Below are 20,396 nucleotides of genomic sequence, written 5' to 3'. Positions count from 1 at the left end.
AGACAGAACTGTTGTGTGTGTGTGTATATATATATATATATATATATATATATATATATATATATATATATATATATATATATATATATATATATTTATGCACAGCACTCACTAACTGGTCTCTGTTATATATATATATATATATATATATATATATATATATATATATATATATATATATATATATATATAAATAATGGAGGCCAGCTAGTGATCGCTGTACAGGTAAAACCTCACTCCTCTGACTTTTAAAGTAAAATATTTAACATTAAATCATTGAATATATTACACACAGAAGTGTGGTGAATAATATATTTTTAACATAATTACAACAGGCATAATTTCACAAAAGTACATTAGCAGCCTTCATAAGGTATACACAATATCCAAAATGCATTTTCTATTTGCTGTGTATGAAACAGTGCAATTACATCTCACAACCGTTAACAATTGTGAACAATATTTTGTCATTAAGTAATATGAAGAGCATGCAACCTTTCTATATAAACAATACATTCACATATCTGCATACATACAGTATATCAAAACGTTCTCACCTCATTTAAAAAAAAATCTTAAAAAAACAAACGTAATAAATAAATAAAGTGTTGCCTAATTGTGCATCTAAGTTTTTGCAGAGTAGTTTTTAATCCAGAATAATGTGAAGGGTCAAGGCTTCCGTTATCTTCATGATAAGAGTGTTGGAGAAAAAGTGGAAGCGGTTCAGCATATCTCGAAATCACTACACTGATGTCATTTACTTTGTGAACATTGCTGAACACATCATGTAGTACGTAGAGTAATAAAATTTCTGTGGAGTTTGCATGTTCTCTCTGCGTTCACGCGGGTTTCCTCCGGGTGCTCCGGTTTCCCCCAGAGTCCAAAGACATACGGTACAGGTGAGTTTGGTAGGCTTAATTGTCCGTAGTGTATAAGTGTGAATGAGTGTGTGTGGATGTTTCCCAGAGATGGGTTGCAGCTGGAAGGGCATCCGCTGTGTAAAAACGTGCTGGATAAGTTGCCGGTTCATTCCACTGTGGCGACCCCCAGATAAATAAAAGAACTAAGCCGACAAGAAAATGAGAAAATGAATGTAAGTTTGACACCCAGTGGTTAAACTAGGTATTGCAGTCCTAGTTCAAAACACACGCAAGGGCAGGTTACCAGATTGACAAAACCAACAAAGGCTGATTTAAACCGTGTTCTACATAAAAACAATGGCACACTATGGAAGTAATATTTTCCATATTAAAAGGAGATTTTGTCCTAACTAACACCTGAAATTTATATTGAAACGGCTTCTATTTCTAGCAGCTGAATAACAGGACAATGACTACAGCATTGTTTTTCAGATAAACAAGAATGTTCACTTAGCATGTTTCTGCAATATTTGCACACACATTATGGTATTTATATGCTTTAGACGAGTCAAAAACGTACATACAGCACCTTTTATTGATTTAATTGCTATTGCTAATAATTAGCTACTGTTTGATTTAAAAAAAAAAACAACCAACCTTAATATATTTTTTTAAAACACGTTAAGCACTATAAAATGGACAAATAAATAGTGAGCAGCAAAGTACCATTGTTAAGATAATTATTAAACTAAAAATACAAAGACAAAACAACTAGTATCGGCATCAAATCAAATGAACTAAATCTACTTTATATCAATTATAAAAGCAAGTTAAATGCAAATAAAGTGTTGATCTTTGTCAAAATGTGAATAAAACAATCATCATCGTCATCCAGAGTAGAAGATACATTTCTAAAAAATATTAAACAACATAGACTATACATCAAATATAAAAGAATGAGTGCTCATACAAAAGTGTACATTATTTGAATTTATAATAATTTAAGTAATTCCGATAATGGTGCTAATATTCAACATAGCAGTGAATTAATTATTCAGTGTTGTAGCGCTACATTTTTTATAATCTAAAATATTAATAAAATTAAAAACTGTGTTCTAAGACTGTATCAATTTACTCTGATGGTCCCTTTTACATATTGTTTGACTATAAATTACATTGCCAATTAATTATTATTAGAGTGCGGACTATCTGCTTAAAGGCGCAGTATGTCATTTTCCCCACTAGAGGGTGCACATATTCACAACAAACAAAAGAGTAGTTTGATGACTTGTGTGTGTGGAATCATGGAAGTTATAGTCTCCACTACATCCTACAGGACTCCAGCAGAACTCATGTTAAAGGATGATTAAAGTATTTAACGCTTATTATCATAGTAGAATGAGTAAGACTGAAAGCAGAACGAGGAAAACTGTAAAGTAATTGCTGGTAAGAGACGAGCACTTTTATTATGCCACACTCCACCACTTCCTGTTATTCAGCTCGTGATCATGTGGAGGAGAACGGAGCTGTTTTATTAGACTGAACAGTTTAGGAGTCTGTTATAACGCTGCTCTGTGCAGTCCAATAAAACATAATGCCTGGCTTTTCCTTGTTTTCTATAAAAACCAAACCAGAAATCGAGGGTGTGTGGCATCACACAGCACAAACTCCATCTCACTAGTTAAAATAGCTAATTTCTCCGTAATTAAACAGTCTTCAAAATATTTGGGATATTTTAAGTACAATAAAACTATTCTATTTTTTTTTTATTTTAATGCAGTGTTTTTATTAAACCATAAGAATTATCATATTTTATCCATACACTACTGAAGGGAACAAATAGTTGTTTATAGTTACTATATACTATATAGTTACTATAGTAGCTTATAGTTACTAATTCTATTGTACTGCGGCTCCTGAGGTAATTACATTACATTAAAGACACAGCCATAGAGTCAGATGCAGCACATTGATTTTATACCACCAGGTTAAACTTTCTGGCACATTTACAGCACTGACATACATTACATTTTATTTTTTACGAAGAATAGACTGGGGTATATAGTGTGCGTGCGCCATGGCATTTATAACCACTGTGATTATAACTACCTCAGAGGATATTGGGGGTCATGAGTCACTGGCATTGTCATTTTGGGGGTCGCGGGCTGAAAAGTTTGGGAATGATAGGGCCCATAAACTGTAAACATATCCCTTCATTCTGATTGGCTGATTGGAATGTTGTTCCAGGATCAACATAGATGTTAATCCAGGAAGATGTCTCACTTGGTGAAATCAGGTTCGTTATGTTTGTGGCTGTTTTTGCCCATTGACTTCGATTATAACAACATATTTTGATTGCAAAAATAATTTGGGACAAAAACAGCCATCCAACCTGAATTTTTATTTTTTTTTTAATTTCAAAGCATTTTCCTAAAATATGTATAAAAATCAGATTTGTTACCAAAAATCATTTGCTGAAACACAGATAAAGTTACGGCCAAATTACGACTCAAAATCACCCCAAAGTGGATGAAACAACCCAACAGCACACAAAGGTAAAGGTTAATTCTTAAGATATTTTTTTTCTGATTGACTATGGAACAAACCACTATTATCCAACAACTAGTTAACCTAATTAACCTAGCTATGCATTTAAATCGCACTTTAAACTCAATACTAGTATCTTGCAAAATAACTGGTATAATATGTCATCATGGCTAATTAAAATTAGTTATTGAAACTATTATGTTTAATAATGTGCTAAAAACCAAAGAACACAAAGCTTTCATTTCAGCTCAGGTAGTAAATTATTCGGTCGTTCAGCACAAAAGTTCACATCATGGGCTTGACATCGTTGGACCGACTTCAGCTCGATATCATCACCCTGACCCGACCCATTTGATGAACTGCTGGATTCCTCCAGCAGATACTCCCTCGGAGTCTTAAACGCATTTCTTAACCGTTTCCAGACTTTTTTGTTTAGAAACATGTACAACAGGGGGTTTACGAGCACATGCGTGAAGGCAATGGACTCGGTCACCTGAATGGCGAAGTCAAACTGTATGTTAGTGGTGCAAGCGTAAAAAAAGTGAAGGTCTTGCAAGGCATGCAGGAAAATGACAACGCTGTAGGGGAACCAGAGGAGAAAAAACATCACGGTGAATCCGGTTTCCAGTCGAAACCTCTGGAATCTGCTTCTTCCCACAACAACACTGCAATATCGTATCCAACAGAAAACAAGCACGAGAAACGGTATGACGAACCCAAGCAGGGTCATCTGAAACCTCGTGTAGACTTTCCAACCGAACCCATCATTGAAATGATAAGTGCAAACGATCTTCTCGTGGAATTTTTGCAACTCCACAAAGCTGACATGAACAGCCGCAGCCAAAATTGAGAAAAGCCACACGATGGCACACAAAACGCCGTTCCTCTTTGAACTTCTGAAGATCCTGAGGGTGGAATCAACGCGTGCGTCGTCCAAAAATCTCTGCAAGCTCAGACTGGCGACAAAAAGATTGCTGCTGTACAAACTAACCATGTAAACGAACGTGATCGCTTTACAGCTGTGATCGCCGAAGATCCACTCGCTGCCGGCGTAGACCGCCCAGAAAGAAAGGCTCAGTGTGAACAGGATGTCCGATATGACCATCTGAAGAGGTAAAACCATCCTCAGAGTCTTATATTTGACCAGCAACACCACAAGGGTTAAATTAGCGATAATCCCCAGCGCACAGGTAACAGAGTAGAACGTAGGTAGAAACAAATAGCTGAACTCCTTAACGTGCGTCTTCTTGCACAGTCCAAACTCCTCAAGTCCATCAGAATTGTAATAGTCCTCATACAAGCTGACGTCCTCCGGGTTTAAAACATCCATGGCTTGAATTCAAATGTTTGTTATTCACAGATTTGCTATTCAGATCTGGCTTCAGAGATTTTCCTCAAAGACAGCACTTTTTTTTTCAGTAGATTAGTGCGACACTTGCCTGGAAATCCTCTCAAGTCATTCTTTAGGACAAGACCTGTGTCCGGGAAACAGAACAAACAGTTGTTCTCTAAGCATGGAAAGAATGCATCCAGCATTTTGATACTAACACAATGAATCAGAGGAGGTAGTCCTGCAGTTTATAAAAACTGTTTTAGGGTATGCCTACATCAACAATAAGAAAGGAAATTTGCTTGACTGAGCATTGGGAGGAGCAGGAAAGGAAGAAATGACTCTCTCTCACACACACTCTCACACACACACATATTAAAAGCAGAAGTTATTGTTTTTCTGGCATGACTAGCATCTTTGTAAATCACAGATGTGACACTTAAACTGTGAGCGCGACTGAAACTAAACTAAGATGCTGTTAAACTATTGATTAATGCTATATTTGAAGAGTTTAGATGCAAAAAAAATTAAAAGTGCCTTCTGATATGTTCCTAAATTAGTTTTTCTTTCTTTTTCTTTTTCATTTTTTTCTTTAGGTGGAGTTATTTCACTTTAAAGGCAATGCAAAGAACATTATTTGGCATAAATGTGAAATTACTCAACCTATACACAGAAGCCTCAGAAAAAAATACACTGCTTTTCTTACTTAGATTTTTTTTTGTCTTGTTTCCAGTCTAAATATCTCACAATTCTTAAATCAAGAAGAACTTTCTAGACAAGCAAAACATATTGTCTTGTTTTCAGGAATAATATGCCAAAGCAAAAATAATCTGCCAATGGAGTAAGCAAAATAATCTTGTTTTTCCTTTTGACATAAGATTATTTTGCTTACCCTATTGGCAGATTATTTAGCTTGTTTTAAGGAAAAACTCACTTAATGTGGGCATGTTATTTTTTAAAGGGCACCTATGGTGAAAAAATCAAGCTGTTTGGACAGACATGTGTGTAAGTATAGTGTATATACTGTCTTATTGGGGTGAAATAAACACACCCAGTCCTTTTTTTTCAAATTTAACAACATAAAAACGGTGGACCAACTGTAGCGGTTTTCAGATCGACCGCAACTTTAAGTATGAGTGCGGTCCCCCGCCCACCAATATTGATTGACAGCTGCGCGCATTAACATGTCTCCATAGTAATGCATATAGTCATATCGACAAGACAGGACGAGTGCAAAGCAACTGGGAATAAAAGGTCTGTTCAGTTTGCTAGAATCATCAATCATCATCAGACGTGATCAAGAGTGAGTTTTACAAGTTTAACATGTTTTAAAACAGAGCACGTGTGTAATGAAGTACAGTCATTCACTTCATCAGCACAACCGCGTGTCTCTCTCACTGTCTTTCTGTGTGTGTGTGTGCGCTATGTATGTATGTGTCTGACTGTCTACGCTATGTATGTGTGTGTGTGTGTGTGTGAACTCATTGTTGCAACTCCCCAAAAAATGCATCAAATACTGTAGTAATTCTCACAAACGTTACGTGAGATCTGCTTCCTGAGGCAGCCGAGGGCGGCGATTGAGGCATGTTGCTGACAGGCACGTGGGAACGGTGGGCAGGGATGACTAGCCTTAAAGGCCCAGTGCAAAAAAACAATAACAACCTTTTCCCGGCTATAATACAGACACTTTAAACAGCTATAATAAATACTCTGATGGGTGTTTTGAGCTGAAACTTAACAGACACATTCTGGGGACACAAAAGACTTATAATAAATATGAAAAAAGGGGTAACCTTTAAAAAAAAAAAAAAAAAAAATATATATATATATATATATATATATATATATATATATATATATATATATATATATATATATATATATATATATATATATATATATATTTAAAATTTATGTGCCCTTTAAAACAAGACAATATATTTTGCTTGTCTAGAAAATTCTTCTTGATTTAAGAATTGTGAGAAATTTGCACTAGAAACAAGACAAAAAAATCTAAGCAAGAAAAGCATTTTTTTTTTGCAGTGATCCCATTTTAGAAGAAGATTTCTGGTGGCACTTTGAAGTTTTTGCATTCAAACTCTTGATTTAACGTTTAAAACAAGCTGTTGAGATGAACAGTTTTATGTTAAAATGTCATTCATGCAGACATCCCAGGTCTCCCGGAAGTTGCGGGAGTATTCCTCAAATGCATAGACACTCCCGGATGCCCGATATGAATCATAATCTCCCGGAAATCGCGCGCTTCCTGCACGGTCTTTAAATATGTTGAACAGCCCTCTCTCCACCGCATCCCTCGTAGCTCTTCAGGTACGTCGCGCGCAACTCACCCCCACCGCTCTTCAGGCAATGTTATGTCACTTCGCACACACAACTCCCACCGCTCTTTGGGTACGTCTCGCGCGCACACGCCCCCCTACCAAAATACGTCGCTCACTCAATGCACCCCATCCCCCACCCCCGCTCTTCAAACACCCACTATCAACTCTGTATCCCCCGGAAATTACTTTTCCCAACTGGGATGTCTGTTCATGTGAAAGCAACCGTAATATTAATAATACTAATAAATTCTGACCTTTACTTGAACTAGATAAAATACCAAGTCATTAAAGAGCCCCTATTATACATTATAAAAGGCCATATTTTGGTTTTGGGGGTGTCCAACAAAAGGCTGATATGCATGCAAGCTCAAAAAACATGTTCATTGTCTTATAATATGCATTTATTTTTACCTAATTATCCCAAACGACTCCCATATGATTTGTTCAGTGATTTATTTGTTCCCAAACCCCTCCTTTGCGTGATGCTAATCAGCACTAATTGGTCCGATGACCAGGGCCAGACGGAATCTGCAGATATTTTTTGCTATTTCTGCAGAGAATTTTGGTAAGAATCTGCAGATTTCTGCCAAACTATTTTGGGAGTATCATAACTAAAACCTTAATATGTTAAAAAAATATATATATTTTTTTACTTTTATTTAATGTTTAAAATGCAAATCCAATTAGATTCAGTTTATTTGGTAAACAAAGCAAGTCTGTCATATAATATGTCTACTAAAAGACAGAAAATATCACTGTACAAACTGCATTGTACATAAATTAGATGAACATTTTCATATTAGCCAATAATATTACCGTACTTAATTTAAAAACGGAATAAATATAGATTTACACACATTTACTCAAGTAAATAAACAGAATTAATGATGGGCTAAAAATCTGCTGAAAATCTGCGCGCGCAAATTCCGTGTGGGCCTACCGATGACCTATTCTGTTGTGATTGATCGAATGCGTTCAGCATGAGACAGAGAGAATGCCCACCATGGTCATAAAGTAGAACAAAGTATGTGAGAGCCCAGTGCAAGAATGCAATAAAGCAATGAGGTTAAACACCAGCATATATACTATTCTGAACCCTATAATAACAATGTAATAACAATGACACAATTCCAACCCAGGCTCATTTTGAAAACGAAGTCCTGTGGACGTTTCTGGAGGTCGCAAATTATGGAGGTACGTATGGCTGCATTTCATTTTTTAAGTGAGCGCTATATGTGGCGGTATGACTCTGTTCCTTTTGGTGCTTACCGGCTGACCACTTTACTGTGGGGCTTTCCCGCCGCAACCAATTTTACCAGTTAGCTCGTCGGCGGAATTGAGAAGCAAAGAGGAATTAACCACGATGACCGGGTTCTAGTCTGGGGAAGAACAATTCCAGAAATCAGGATTAGACAAAGGATGAATCATTTATCTGACTCTGAGTCGACTAAAAGAATCTATAGTTTTAAACACGGTTCACTCTTCATCTTCGGCCTTTGTCCCGCATGGTTGCGGGGTCGGCTCTTTTTGGAACAAGTTCTCCATTTAAGACTTGTCCATAAGATAACAACATTTTTTACACCTTCCGGCCGGCCTGTCACACTTATACACTCATACATACACTATGGACAATTTAGCCTAACCAATTTACCTGTAGCATGTCTTTGGACTGTGGAGGAAACCGGAGCACCCGGAGGAAAACCACACGAACGCAGGGAGAACATGCAAACTTCACACAGAAACGCCAACTGAGCTGAGGTTCGAACCAGCGACCTTCTTGCTGTGAGGCGACAGCACTACCTACTGCGCCACTGCTTTGACCTTTCAAACATGGTTCACTATCAGCCGCTGGCTGTGGAGTTGCTGATGAAAGTGAAGAGCGGGCGGAGAGATCACAGATGAAAGTGAAGAGCCGTGGGGGGGTTTGGATTGGAGCGGGCCCTTGATAATGTCTCTGGGGCCCCCCTAAATGTATGGGCCCTTAGAATCGTCCTAACTTTACCCCCTCTAGCGGCGCCCCTGGCTGTGTTACACACTGCATGGGCGGTAATTTTCAAAAACGCAATAATAGGGGCTCTTTAAACTACATTTTATTCGGTTTTAATTGATTAAAAGACTCCTGGGTAAAAACCTATTGATTTAATATGAAGGATGATGGAGAAAAACCTTATCTATACATATTACAAATTATATATATTATAAATTATAAGATTTTTACGTATTTTTCTGTTCCAAATATGCCCGATATAATTATGTGATATTTAAACTTTAGTCTTGATCACACCATCATGATCCAAATGTATAATAGTTTTTGTTTTGCTCTGAACAAAGATAAAGCAAGACATTTTCCATAGGCAGTGAGCAAAAACAAAACCCCTTTTGTTTTTGAAGGATATAGACTTTACATCTGCCAATGTTTTGCTTACTTCCTTCAGTTTTAACGATTTTACCCTTAGGGTTGCCACATTTCCAAATAAACTGCTGAGCTCAGGGTAGAACTTTGGAACTAGTGGAATTTCCTCTGAAATACCATTCAGAAAATCATGACTGCTTGCACTTTTTTAACAACAACTACTTCTGAGTTATCAGAGACTGTGACAAAAAACATATATAAACACACACACACACACACATATATTATATATATATTCTGTTTAACATAGAATATTTTTTTTCAAAACATTTCTAAGAATAATAGTTTTAATAACTCATTTCTAAAGCCGCCTTTCCACTGCACATGACATTTGAACACGACTGTCGGAATACGCTCCCTTGTGGCAGCCGCACAGTATTTTCAGTGTTGTCGTGCACCGTGGGGGAGAAACTGATTCACACGGTGTCCGAAATAAAGGAGTGCAAAAGCAAGAGCCTTTATTCTCTGTGCGTTTACATGGTTTAACGAATGAATGAATACTAAAAACTCATAGACCGCTAACATATTGGAGGGAATGTGGGGACAACATTAAAACATATATTTTTATTACTTTCTTACTTACATTTATGAACAGAAAAGTTTATTTTTTTAATATAGAGTTTTTAGATTAAAAAAATAACCAAATAAACTCCCATTTCTCATCTCGCGCACATGGATCTGCTTGGACAAAACTGGAATACATCATATCCGGTCAGCAGGTCGCATACGGTCTAGTCGCAGAAGTTTGAAATATTTCAACGGATCCGAATTGAGCTGCGAATTTTCCGCATACGGAGATGATCGGAACTCCACGCAGCTCCCGGACTGCTCTCCATTGGAAATGAATGACTTCCGGTCTGTCGCTTGTCGTGTGCAGTGAAAAGGCGGCTTAATAACTGTTTTATTTTATCTTTGTCATGATGACAGTAAATAATATTTGACTAGATATTTTTCATGACACTTCTATACAGCTTAAAGTGGCATTTAAAAGCTAAACTAGGGTAATAGGTGAACTAGGCAGGTTAGGGTAATTAGGTAAGTTATTGTATAATGATGGATTGTTCAGTAGGCTATCAACAAAAATATATAGCTTAAGGGGGCTAATAATATCGTCCTTAAAATGGTGTTTAAAAAATTAAAAACTGCTTTAATTCTAGCCGAAATCAAACAAATAAGACTTTCTCCAGAAGAAAAAATATTATCAGACATACTGTGAAAATTCCCTTGCACTGTTAAACATCATTTGGGCAATACTTAAAGAAAAGAAATTCAAAGGGGGGCTAATAATTCTGACTTCAACTGTATATGTAGGGTGGTGCGGACGATTGGGGGGGGTCAGTTTTTTCAGTTATGTTCGGTAATATGCCTCAGTGAACCAAAGTTACATATTTAATTCAATATCTAATAATTAATATAGACTAAATTGCAGGTATATATTTATATTATTTTATGTATAATTGTGTTTATTGTAAATTCCTTCTTAAAAACTCTACTTTTTGTATTAACATTATATGTTAGGCACCTAGGGTCTGAGAGTAACGTAATTTCGTTTCTCTATATGTCCTGAACATGTGGTTGAATTGACAATAAAGCTGACTTTGACTTGACTTTGACTTAATCAAGCTTTTGTTTTTGTTTTAAGGGATATTGAGTGGTTTTCAATGACATTTCTGATATTAAATAAACGATGACATGTTTGCATACCTGCACTATTAATGGACGACCATGAAAGACTACACATGTATTTTTGTTTTACTTTTTAACTTTCATGTGTGAGCAAGTGTATAATAAAATACAAACTATGCATCTAGTTTCATGGACACCTACAGTACAAATGCCTTTTTTATTGGAAACATGTTTAGTGAACACTGTCTGTTGCTGCTCTAGATTTGCTGGTTTCAAATCGCTAAATTAATATTTTTGATACAAACATGCATTGTTAATAGTATGAACTATTATAGAGCTGGTCAAATGTTATTATTTAATTAGAGATATTATTTAAGATACAGATCAGAGCAAACTATTTCTTAACTATTAAAGGGCTATTATATATACCTGACAACACTCTTAGTTTTCCCAGGAGTCTCCAGTATTTCACACCCATCTCCCGCCACCCTCCTATTTTGTTATTTCTCCCAGAAAACCCATGTAATTAATAAATATATAAAGAAACGTATACTGATTAATATCCTGTTAGTCATCCAATGTGTCTGAATTTATTTCCACAACACTTTCGATTTACACTTCCTTTCTCCCTTTTTAGATTTGAAAAAGAACCTCACCATGTGAGTTTGGATGCATCGTAAATTTCTCCTCCTGTCATTTTTTTTTCATCCTTCTTTTTTTCGACACTTCTTGTCGACCTGCCAAATCAAAATAAAACCATGAAACGCTAGCATGGCAGTTTTTGAAAGGAAAACAAACAAAGTTGGCCCTTGGTAACCTTTGGTTTGGCCTATAAAGGGAGGGAGAATGATATGGAGTTTAATAGGGCGAATGCCTTTTACACAGATCGCCATTTCGAATTTAACGTAGGCTAACCTTTTGTTCTGTTTAATTGAGGAGCTACAAAAAGCCAGCTAAAACTAAATGTTTATAAATGAATCAGACTTTTAAATGCAAATACTGCACTTGGCAGATGACAATGCACAAGACATCAGTAAGCAAATCAAGGCAAAGGCAGGAGCAGCTCGACTAGTGTATTCAGCATTGATCTCCATTATATTATAAATGGGATTGTTTATGTTTTTACAATAAGTTCAGTATAAAATGTTAAAAATGATACTGCATCATAATTTAATATGATTTAAAGCAACGTCTAGTTATTTTTAAACATTAGCAAATAAATGAAGAAATTACACATGGCAAATTTAATGTAATACAGTTTGGTATATTTAATGTTGGCACACAGCCCTCAGTTATTTGGTTTTTGGCCCTTTATAAGAACAATTTGGCCACCCCTGGTTTACATAATGGCTGTTTACTTGTCTTTATTCCAATTGTAATATATAGTTCAATTTGACATTTTTTCTCACTTCTCATTTGCACAAGACCTTTTCCATCTTAGTGTACCCATCCATGAAGTAATGAAGTAACAAAGAATAAGTAATACAGCTTTGTATCTAGCCATTTAGCAGGAGGACACCAACAGCACTGTACAAATCTGTTTATGTAATTAAAGAATGTCTAGATCTGGCTTATTTACCGAAATAAATCTACTTTCACGAAGGAGTTCGTCGCCACAGAACACAAAAGTGTATTGAAGATACATTTAACAGGAATAAAAATAGCTGTAATCACTAAAAATCAAATATAATCTATGAAATGCTGAGCATGTTTACAATTTTAATCGTAATATTACAGGCTACAATTAACTTTTACTCGACGCTATAACATAGCTTACCTTTAGTGAACAGTTGTTTGACGTTTAACGATATTCAGTGAACTCATGAATATTCATATTCCTCCGCACACTTATAATTCGTCTCACAAAAGTGTTAAATAAGATTTCAAATAATATATATATAGCTACACAAATCTGTTTATTTATATCTCCATACAAACTGGGCGAATATCACAACGAAGTACTATTAAAATTATGATAAAACACGGGATTAGTTTGACGCCTCAAAGTGAGGGCGGACGCAGCTAACGTTACGCTATGAATATTTATAAGATAAGCCTCCGCCATAGTATTTGTTTCGTACACAAAACGCAGTGCAGTATGGGAATGAAAATGGAAGGTTTAAGGTTGGAAGGTTGACTTGCTGTTGCTGCATTCAGAAAACAACATAATGCAAAGGATGATTTTGTTTGGTGGTGCTTTGAGGGAGATTGTGGTGCGGTCAGGCGGACTTCAGGCGCACTATTTTCTATGTACAAGCAGGACTCGGATTAAAACACACTCTCAAACTCGAGCTGCCAGCAGTACAGCACACTTTAGCTGTTACAGATTACCACACAGGACTGTCCTCAATGTATCTGGACAAGACACGAGCTCATTTCTTCAAGGAATAATCACCAATGACATGAATCTTCTGGGAGAGGATTCACTGAATGCCATGTACGCTCACGTGCTCAATGTTCAAGGCAGGACACTGTACGACATCATCCTTTACAGGTAAAATTAACACACTAACTAACTAACACTATTAACATTTAATTAGCTTAAAATGTTGGGATTAAACACTATATGTAATATTGACGTGCTTTTAGAAGTGCTGGAGTTTAGTAAATTGGGTTCGTAAAATGTGGGCGTGACCTGATTCAGCATTATCTCACTGTCACACATTGATAGTTTTGTATTGACGTGAATAGATATGAAGCTGCTTTTGTACAGTTCTATTTTATATCACTAAAGTCAGTGTTATTTATGTATAATATTATGCTGATATGTCCAGTGGCTTACAAATAATGAATATGACAGAATTGTTCATCCACATAAAGCCATGGTGTGTATTAGACTAGTACACAGGTGTCAAATCTAGTTCCTGGAGGGCCGCAGCTCTGCACAGTTTAGTTCCGCAACATGAAAAATAAGAACTGCGCCTATTTTTGCCAAAAACTTTCTATAAATAAGTCACTCTGGGTAAAAAAATTGCATTGTTGATAGAAAAAAGTTTGAAAAATTTATACTTCTCATGTTTTTGGTAATTTGGTAATAATCTGTAAAGGTGTTAAGTTTTGTGTTTGCCAAAATATATAGTTTTCTAACTAGAAATGTTAACTAAGTATTTTATTCTTAATTTTATTTGCACACACACAATATATATATATATATATATATATATATATATATATATATATATATATATATATATATATATATATAACACACATATACACACACATAAATAGAAACAAAGCTGCACAATTTTATTACGTTTTTTTACATGAATATTTAAATTTATGTACAAATTGTATCATATTCAGATGTATTTTATATCTAAATAATATAAATAAAACTTTTCTCATATATGTGTGTATTTATATATACATAATAAATATATAAACAGCATACATACACTTAAATTATTATTAAATTAAACTTTTATTTTGAATGCGATTAATCGTGATACATTTTTGTCCAGATAGAATTATTATTAATAAACTATCAGTGTTTTATGTAAATAATTGCAAAAGCAGATATATTTCATAACTAAATGGATGATTCTAAATGTTGCAATGTCTGTTAATCTCCATCTATATTGCTATGGTTGTCACTATGCCAGTTTCTTTTAGTTTTAAAGGGAACACCACATTATGAGGATAACATCCCTGAAACTGTGTGTAATTGGCCATTGGCATTCTTAGTAGCATTAGTAGCATAGAAAACATTCATTCCATTACTAAAATTTAAAACATTGACATATTTTATAATTATACATAATATTTTATTTGATCTATTTATTGCTTTTACTTTGACTTTAACCACCACCGTCCAATTGGCCCTCCGAGAAACAGTTCATTAATTTTCTTTTCGGCTTAGTCCCTTTATTAATCTGAGTTTGCCACAGCGGAATGAACCGCCAACTTATCCAGCATATGTTTTACGCAGCAGATGCCCTTCCAGCTGCAACCCATCACTGGGAAACACCCATACACTCTCATTCACACACATACACTACAGATCATTTAGCTTAATTCATCTATGGCGCATGTGTTTGGACTTGTGTGGGGAACCGGAGCACCTGGAGGAAACTCACACCAACACAGGGAGAACATGCAAACTCCACACAGAAATGCCAACTTTTTTTAATAATAAAAAAAAAAAACATTTTTAAAGGTCAAATATTATTACTTTATTTTAGACCCCCCAAAAAAAGATCTTGTTTTTTATGTTCTCCCTGTACGCATTAACGAAACTTACTTTGTTCTTCAGTTTAAAAGGAAACCCAGATGGACTCAACGGTGTACTTCTGGAGTGTGACAGCACAGTGCAGGACTCTGTTATGCAGCTTCTGAAAGTCTACAAGATACGTCGCAAAGTGAACCTCAGCGTATGTCCGAGTCTCTCGCTCTGGGCTCTGCTACCTCACAGTAAAGAAGCTGTCCTGGGAAGGCCTGATGTTACCACTACTGATAAAGTGCTGGTTTTGGAGAAAGACCCAAGAACTGAGCTCATGGGCTGGAGAATGATCACCAGCGCTCAGGACAATCCACTGGACATTGTGTCTGCTTGTCGACTGGGCAACACTGAAGAATACCACAGGCATCGCTATGAGATTGGTATTGCTTGTACATTATTATTATTTATGTAGACTGGGCTTACTTCTCAGGTCTAGCTTGTACAACCAGTGCTGTATTTCATTTCATTTTCACAGGACTGCCTGAAGGAGTCGGAGATCTTCCCCCAGGTGAGGCTCTTCCACTGGAAGCCAATCTGGTCTACATGCAGGGAATCAGCTTCAGCAAGGGCTGCTACATCGGGCAGGAGCTGACGGCCAGAACTCACCACACCGGCGTGATAAGAAAGCGTCTGATGCCTGTCAGCTTATCTGCTCCAGCCGAGAAGCTCAACCAGGGGTCAGCTCTTCAGACAGAGGGAGGAAAACCAGCAGGTAAATACAGGACAGGAGTGGACAAGCTGGGACTGAGCCTCGTACGCCTGGCTCACGCCAAAGAAACACTCCAGCTCAAATCATCTGGTGACGAGACGGTGACTGTACTAGCCTCTGTGCCCGACTGGTGGCCAAAAACCCCCCAAGAGAAATAAATCACAAACACTAGAAATGTAAGAGTGTCATATTTGAAGCCAGAACATTTACACAGAGGTACCGATTGACACCTTGAAATAAAAGAAGTTTCTTTGGGTTGATCTTCTAAAAGAGTTCACATTGCAATTGTATGGAGCCCCTTCTCGGGAACATGCAGAATATACTGACACTGAGGAAAACTGTTGAATAAAGTTACACAGATTACCACCTGTCAACAGTGTTGGGCAAGCTACTTGAAAAATGTAGTGAGCTAAGCTAAAAGCTACATGGCAAAAGTAGCTTAGCTACATCTAAGCTAATTTTACAATTTTCATTTTTTTAATTGAAGCAACTTAAATCCCAAGTCAATTATTTTAGTGATCAATAAAACTGCCAATGTAACATATGAGGCAGAATAGTTCAGTTCAGTTATTTACTGTAAATAATATGCTGTACTAAACAAACATTATGGTATATAACATCTAAAAAATAAAATAAAATAAAAAATCCAATAAAACCAGGTGTTGCCCATTTAAAATACTATAGTAATTAATAGTAAAGGGAAATTTTTTGGAATAAGCAGTATGGTGTGTGTGTGTGTATATATATACATATACATATATACATATATATATATATATATATATATATATATATATATATATATATATATATATATATAAGTATTTTCTGTTTTTGAGCACAGCATCATAAAATTAAGTTGTTGCATCTTAACGTACTTCTCGAGGTATGGTCACGAGCAGGGCCGGAGCAAGCTGAACTGCCGCTCTAGGCAGAGGACGATCACGCCGCCCTCAACCCCAATGTGAAAACGAAAGTGACCGGTTATGAAAATGAAGTGAGGTGTCGCGGACCTTTATTCTGCCGCCCTATGCGCGGATATAACTGAGGACGCGCGGGTTCTGAGGGAGGGAGGTGTCGCCGACGTTGCTCTCTCTATTCTGCCGCCCTATGCAAGGAAATAACTGAGGACGCGCGGGTGTCGCGGACCTCTATTCTGCCACCCTATGCGCGGATATAACTGAGGACGCGCGGGTGCTGAGGGAGAGAGGGAGGTGTTGCTGACGCTGCCCTCTCTATTCTGTCGCCAATGCGCGAATATATCTGAGGACGCGGGTGGTGAGGGAGGTGTCATGGACATAACTGAGGACGCAGGTGGTAGGGGGGTGTTGCGGACGTCGCCCTCTCTATACTGCCGCCCCAGGCGGCCGCCTAGGTCGCCTCTATGAATGCGCCGGCCCTGGTCACGAGGAATCCTGCTTCAGAAATAATTCCTCTCTCTCAGTAACGCACAAAACTTGTTGTCGAAGAAGAAGAAATCAACATTCTCTCATTCATATGGATTTACTTTCATCGGCTAGATATTGGCCTAACAGCTCTGTGAATGTCGGTGCCGTCACTTATTGATCCGCGATTTGTAAATGTAGCTTGTGTGGACGCCACTGCGCTACTTGACTAATAAAATAGCTTCGCTACTGAAAAGCTATTTGATTTAGAAAGTAGTGACGCTACCGTCACGCTACTGAGAAATGTATTTAAGCTAGTAGCATCACTACTTGGAGCGACGCTACTGCCCAACACTGCCTGGCAATAACTTTTTTTCCATGGGACTCTGGCATGAATAGGCAGAGTGATCTGTGTCTTTACTATAGCTTCAACAAACTTAGTTGGTGAAAAGACGCACAACCAAAAGGAACCCACCAACAGTATCTGAGGTTTTCACTAAAATTACTAAGTACAAGTGTGAAAGCGAGAGATTGAAGCAGTCTACTGATGCTGTGACACATTACCTGAAAGACTCAAAAGACTGAAGAGTTGTTAGATGGAGACAAGATTAATAAATATCACCTTTAACAATTATAGTGAGACGTGATTCAGCTGTACATCCTTGATAAACTGTCCAACGTGCACTGCTTTCTGGGCTGACTGCTGGAGCTCAGATGCTGCAGTGCATGACAGAGTGTGTGTGCTCACGTGATGTGCGTTTTCAGTGGTATAGTGTGGAAAGAGGGCTTTATAGAAATGGTAGATGAAATGCCAGTGTGTGGATGTGGATTGTTTTTTGTTCTCAAATGCCATTTTAAAACTAAGACGTATTGTAAATGGGGCTTGAGTGTGTATTTTTCAGGAGCAGGTTTCTGCTGCGACGAAGGAGGGGCGGAGGATCGCGTCTATCTACCCAACCTTAAAACATACAGTCTCAAGGCTGATTTATACTTCTGCGTCAAGCGCATGCGTATGCTATGACGCAGCATACAAGTTGACGCATAGCCCTACGGCGTAGCCGTAGCTGATGTGCACCTCTCAAAAAATTTAACTACACGTCGAAACGACACGTAGCGCAAGCTCTGTGAATGGTCGGCTTGGTAGCGCTGACAAATCTGGGCGGGACCGAGAGCCGCGCTAGCCCAATGGAGCGATTGTTTACAAGTGTGGAGTCCCGTAAAGGAGCTTCGGATGGAAAGTTTTGTTTTGTGTTTACCTCATAGTTAAAGTTATTGCACGTCCGCTGGTTCCTGCCTCAAAATGAGCGAGTTTGAGCCACTTGTACATTCAGGAAGTGTTCGGAAAAGTCAAAGCACCAGCGAAAAAACTCGACAGAAGTATAAATAAACAGTGCGCAGAAGTATAAATGCACAGCTACGCAGGTTGCATGCGCCGTGGGTTACGCCGGTGACTTGACGCAGAAGTATAAACCAGGCTTCATCCAGCAGTTAAAGTATATTTACATTATAGTTAGTATATTAGTTTTGCAGTAGTTAATTATGACAAGACCAATAAACTCTTTAGTTAAAATAAGTTAAACACAACAAATATATTGTTCAACTTTCCCAGTTTATTGAGCACATTCCTCTTCTTAAATACTTAATCATGCATCATAATATGCGTCATTAATAACAAATTCAATAAAATCCACAGACTGAATCCATAATTAAGTAACACAAATGTGTTGTTAAAAGCTTTTATTAACTTATTCAATTCATACGATTGTTCGAATGGCTTCTCTGATCTCCTGAAGCAGATCCTCGGGTTTGAAGCTGAGAGTTGCAGGGTCCAGTCTCTTAAAGTCTTCGTTGTTAAGCATGATCTCAAATATATGCAGAACTCTCTGGAGGTCGAAGGCGGCGTGATGAGGGCCTAATGCGCACAGGCTTTCCGCAAGGAGATCTTGGCAGCTGTCTGCATTTCTGGGACTTGAGTTCAAAAAGGATATCCGATTATTCGCGATAGTCTTGAGGAAAGAGGCGAACTCGGCATAATCGATTCCTGTGCATGATTTCATGATCACCTGAAACAAATAAGAAAACATGCCAAAAACCCTACTTGATTATTACTTTGTTTATTACTTAACATTAAAGACACATCATGACATGTATTAGTTTATCCATGCCATATATTTGAACCCTCTGGTGTTCCTTAGTTATGAATTACACTTCGCGGTCAAGAAGGGACAAACACCCGTAAAGTCCCCTGTTTTTTTGTTTGTAAATTCAATCAAATTAATTTTTGTTTTAAAATATTTTTTCTATATAATTTTGAATTTTGAGAGGGTTTTGTGGTAATAATGAATATTTATGCAGTAACTAACATCCATTTTTCCCCATTGAAAACAATGGAATTTTATTTTTTTTTATTTTTTTTTTGTTATTGCAATATTTCCAGGTAAAATAAAGACTCTGCCATTCAAACACAATTACTTTTTGGGGAGTAACTCAATATTGTAATGTGTTATTTTCATAAGTAACTTTCCCTAACACTGGTTACCTGACTGTGGTTCATTAGTTATGAATCACACTTTTGGTCTTCGCGGTCAAGAAGGGACAAACACCCGTAAAGTCCCCTGTTTTTTTGTTTGTAAATTCAATCAAATTAATTTTTGTTTTAAAATATTTTTTTAATATCATTTTGAATTTTGAGAGGGTTTTGTGGTAATAATGAATATTTATGCAGTAATTAACATCCATTTTCCCCCCATTGAAAACAATGGAATTTTAATTTTTTTCTTTTTTTTTTTTTTTTGTTATTGCAATATTTCCAGGTAAAATAAAGACTCTGCCATTAAAACACAATTACTTTTGGGGAGTAACTCAATATTGTAATGTGTTATTTTCATAAGTAACTTTCCTCAACACTGGTTACCTGACAGTGGTTCCTTAGTTATGAATCACACTTTTTGCCTTCGTGGTCAAG

At 36.9% G+C, this 20,396-nt stretch overlaps 3 protein-coding genes across 5 annotated transcripts in view; 1 reads left to right on the top strand and 2 right to left on the bottom strand.

Annotated features, from left to right (window-relative positions):
- Positions 1-298: 298 nt before the first annotated feature.
- On the bottom strand, positions 299-13,280 carry LOC101887081 (atypical chemokine receptor 2). 3 transcript variants are annotated; one of them, XM_068213436.2, is made up of 3 exons: positions 12,893-13,280; positions 11,772-11,852; positions 299-4,882 (listed from the first exon to the last, which is right to left on the bottom strand). In XM_068213436.2, the coding sequence occupies exon 3, from the start codon at positions 4,735-4,737 to the stop codon at positions 3,646-3,648; it is 1,092 nt and encodes a 363-aa protein (XP_068069537.1). In that variant the 5' UTR covers positions 4,738-4,882; positions 11,772-11,852; positions 12,893-13,280; the 3' UTR covers positions 299-3,645. The 3 variants fall into 3 exon arrangements, with proteins under 3 accessions (XP_068069537.1, XP_005163720.1, XP_073778658.1); XM_005163663.6 differs by lacking the exon at positions 11,772-11,852 and having other exon boundaries at positions 12,893-13,208; XM_073922557.1 differs by lacking the exons at positions 11,772-11,852; positions 12,893-13,280 and adding an exon at positions 7,996-8,658 and having other exon boundaries at positions 299-5,414.
- Positions 13,187-16,696, top strand: iba57 (iron-sulfur cluster assembly factor IBA57). Its single transcript, NM_001076635.2, has 3 exons — positions 13,187-13,609; positions 15,371-15,717; positions 15,813-16,696. The coding sequence occupies exons 1-3, from the start codon at positions 13,284-13,286 to the stop codon at positions 16,202-16,204; spliced, it is 1,065 nt and encodes a 354-aa protein (NP_001070103.2). The 5' UTR covers positions 13,187-13,283; the 3' UTR covers positions 16,205-16,696.
- A 2,327-nt stretch (positions 16,697-19,023) lies between these two features.
- jmjd4 (jumonji domain containing 4) overlaps positions 19,024-20,396 on the bottom strand; it is an 11,505-nt gene continuing 10,132 nt past the window's right edge. Inside the window, exon 6 of the mRNA NM_001076628.1 lies at positions 19,024-19,494. Coding sequence (NP_001070096.1) covers positions 19,186-19,494 — 309 coding nt within the window. The 3' untranslated portion in view covers positions 19,024-19,185. The remainder of the gene's footprint in view (positions 19,495-20,396) is intronic.

This window comes from Danio rerio, chromosome 2 (genome assembly GCF_049306965.1).
Source record: "Danio rerio strain Tuebingen ecotype United States chromosome 2, GRCz12tu, whole genome shotgun sequence".
Lineage (NCBI taxonomy): Eukaryota > Metazoa > Chordata > Actinopteri > Cypriniformes > Danionidae > Danio > Danio rerio.
This window is presented reverse-complemented; position numbering and strand designations above follow the sequence as displayed.

Coding starts and splice junctions, on each gene's coding strand:
- LOC101887081 (XM_068213436.2), bottom strand. CDS start 4,737: ATGGATGTTTTAAACCCGGAGGACGTCAGCTTGTATGAGGACTATTAC.
- iba57 (NM_001076635.2), top strand. CDS start 13,284: ATGCAAAGGATGATTTTGTTTGGTGGTGCTTTGAGGGAGATTGTGGTG. Junction 13,610..15,370: donor TACGACATCATCCTTTACAG/GTAAAATTAACA, acceptor TTTGTTCTTCAG/TTTAAAAGGAAACCCAGATG. Junction 15,718..15,812: donor CAGGCATCGCTATGAGATTG/GTATTGCTTGTA, acceptor TCATTTTCACAG/GACTGCCTGAAGGAGTCGGA.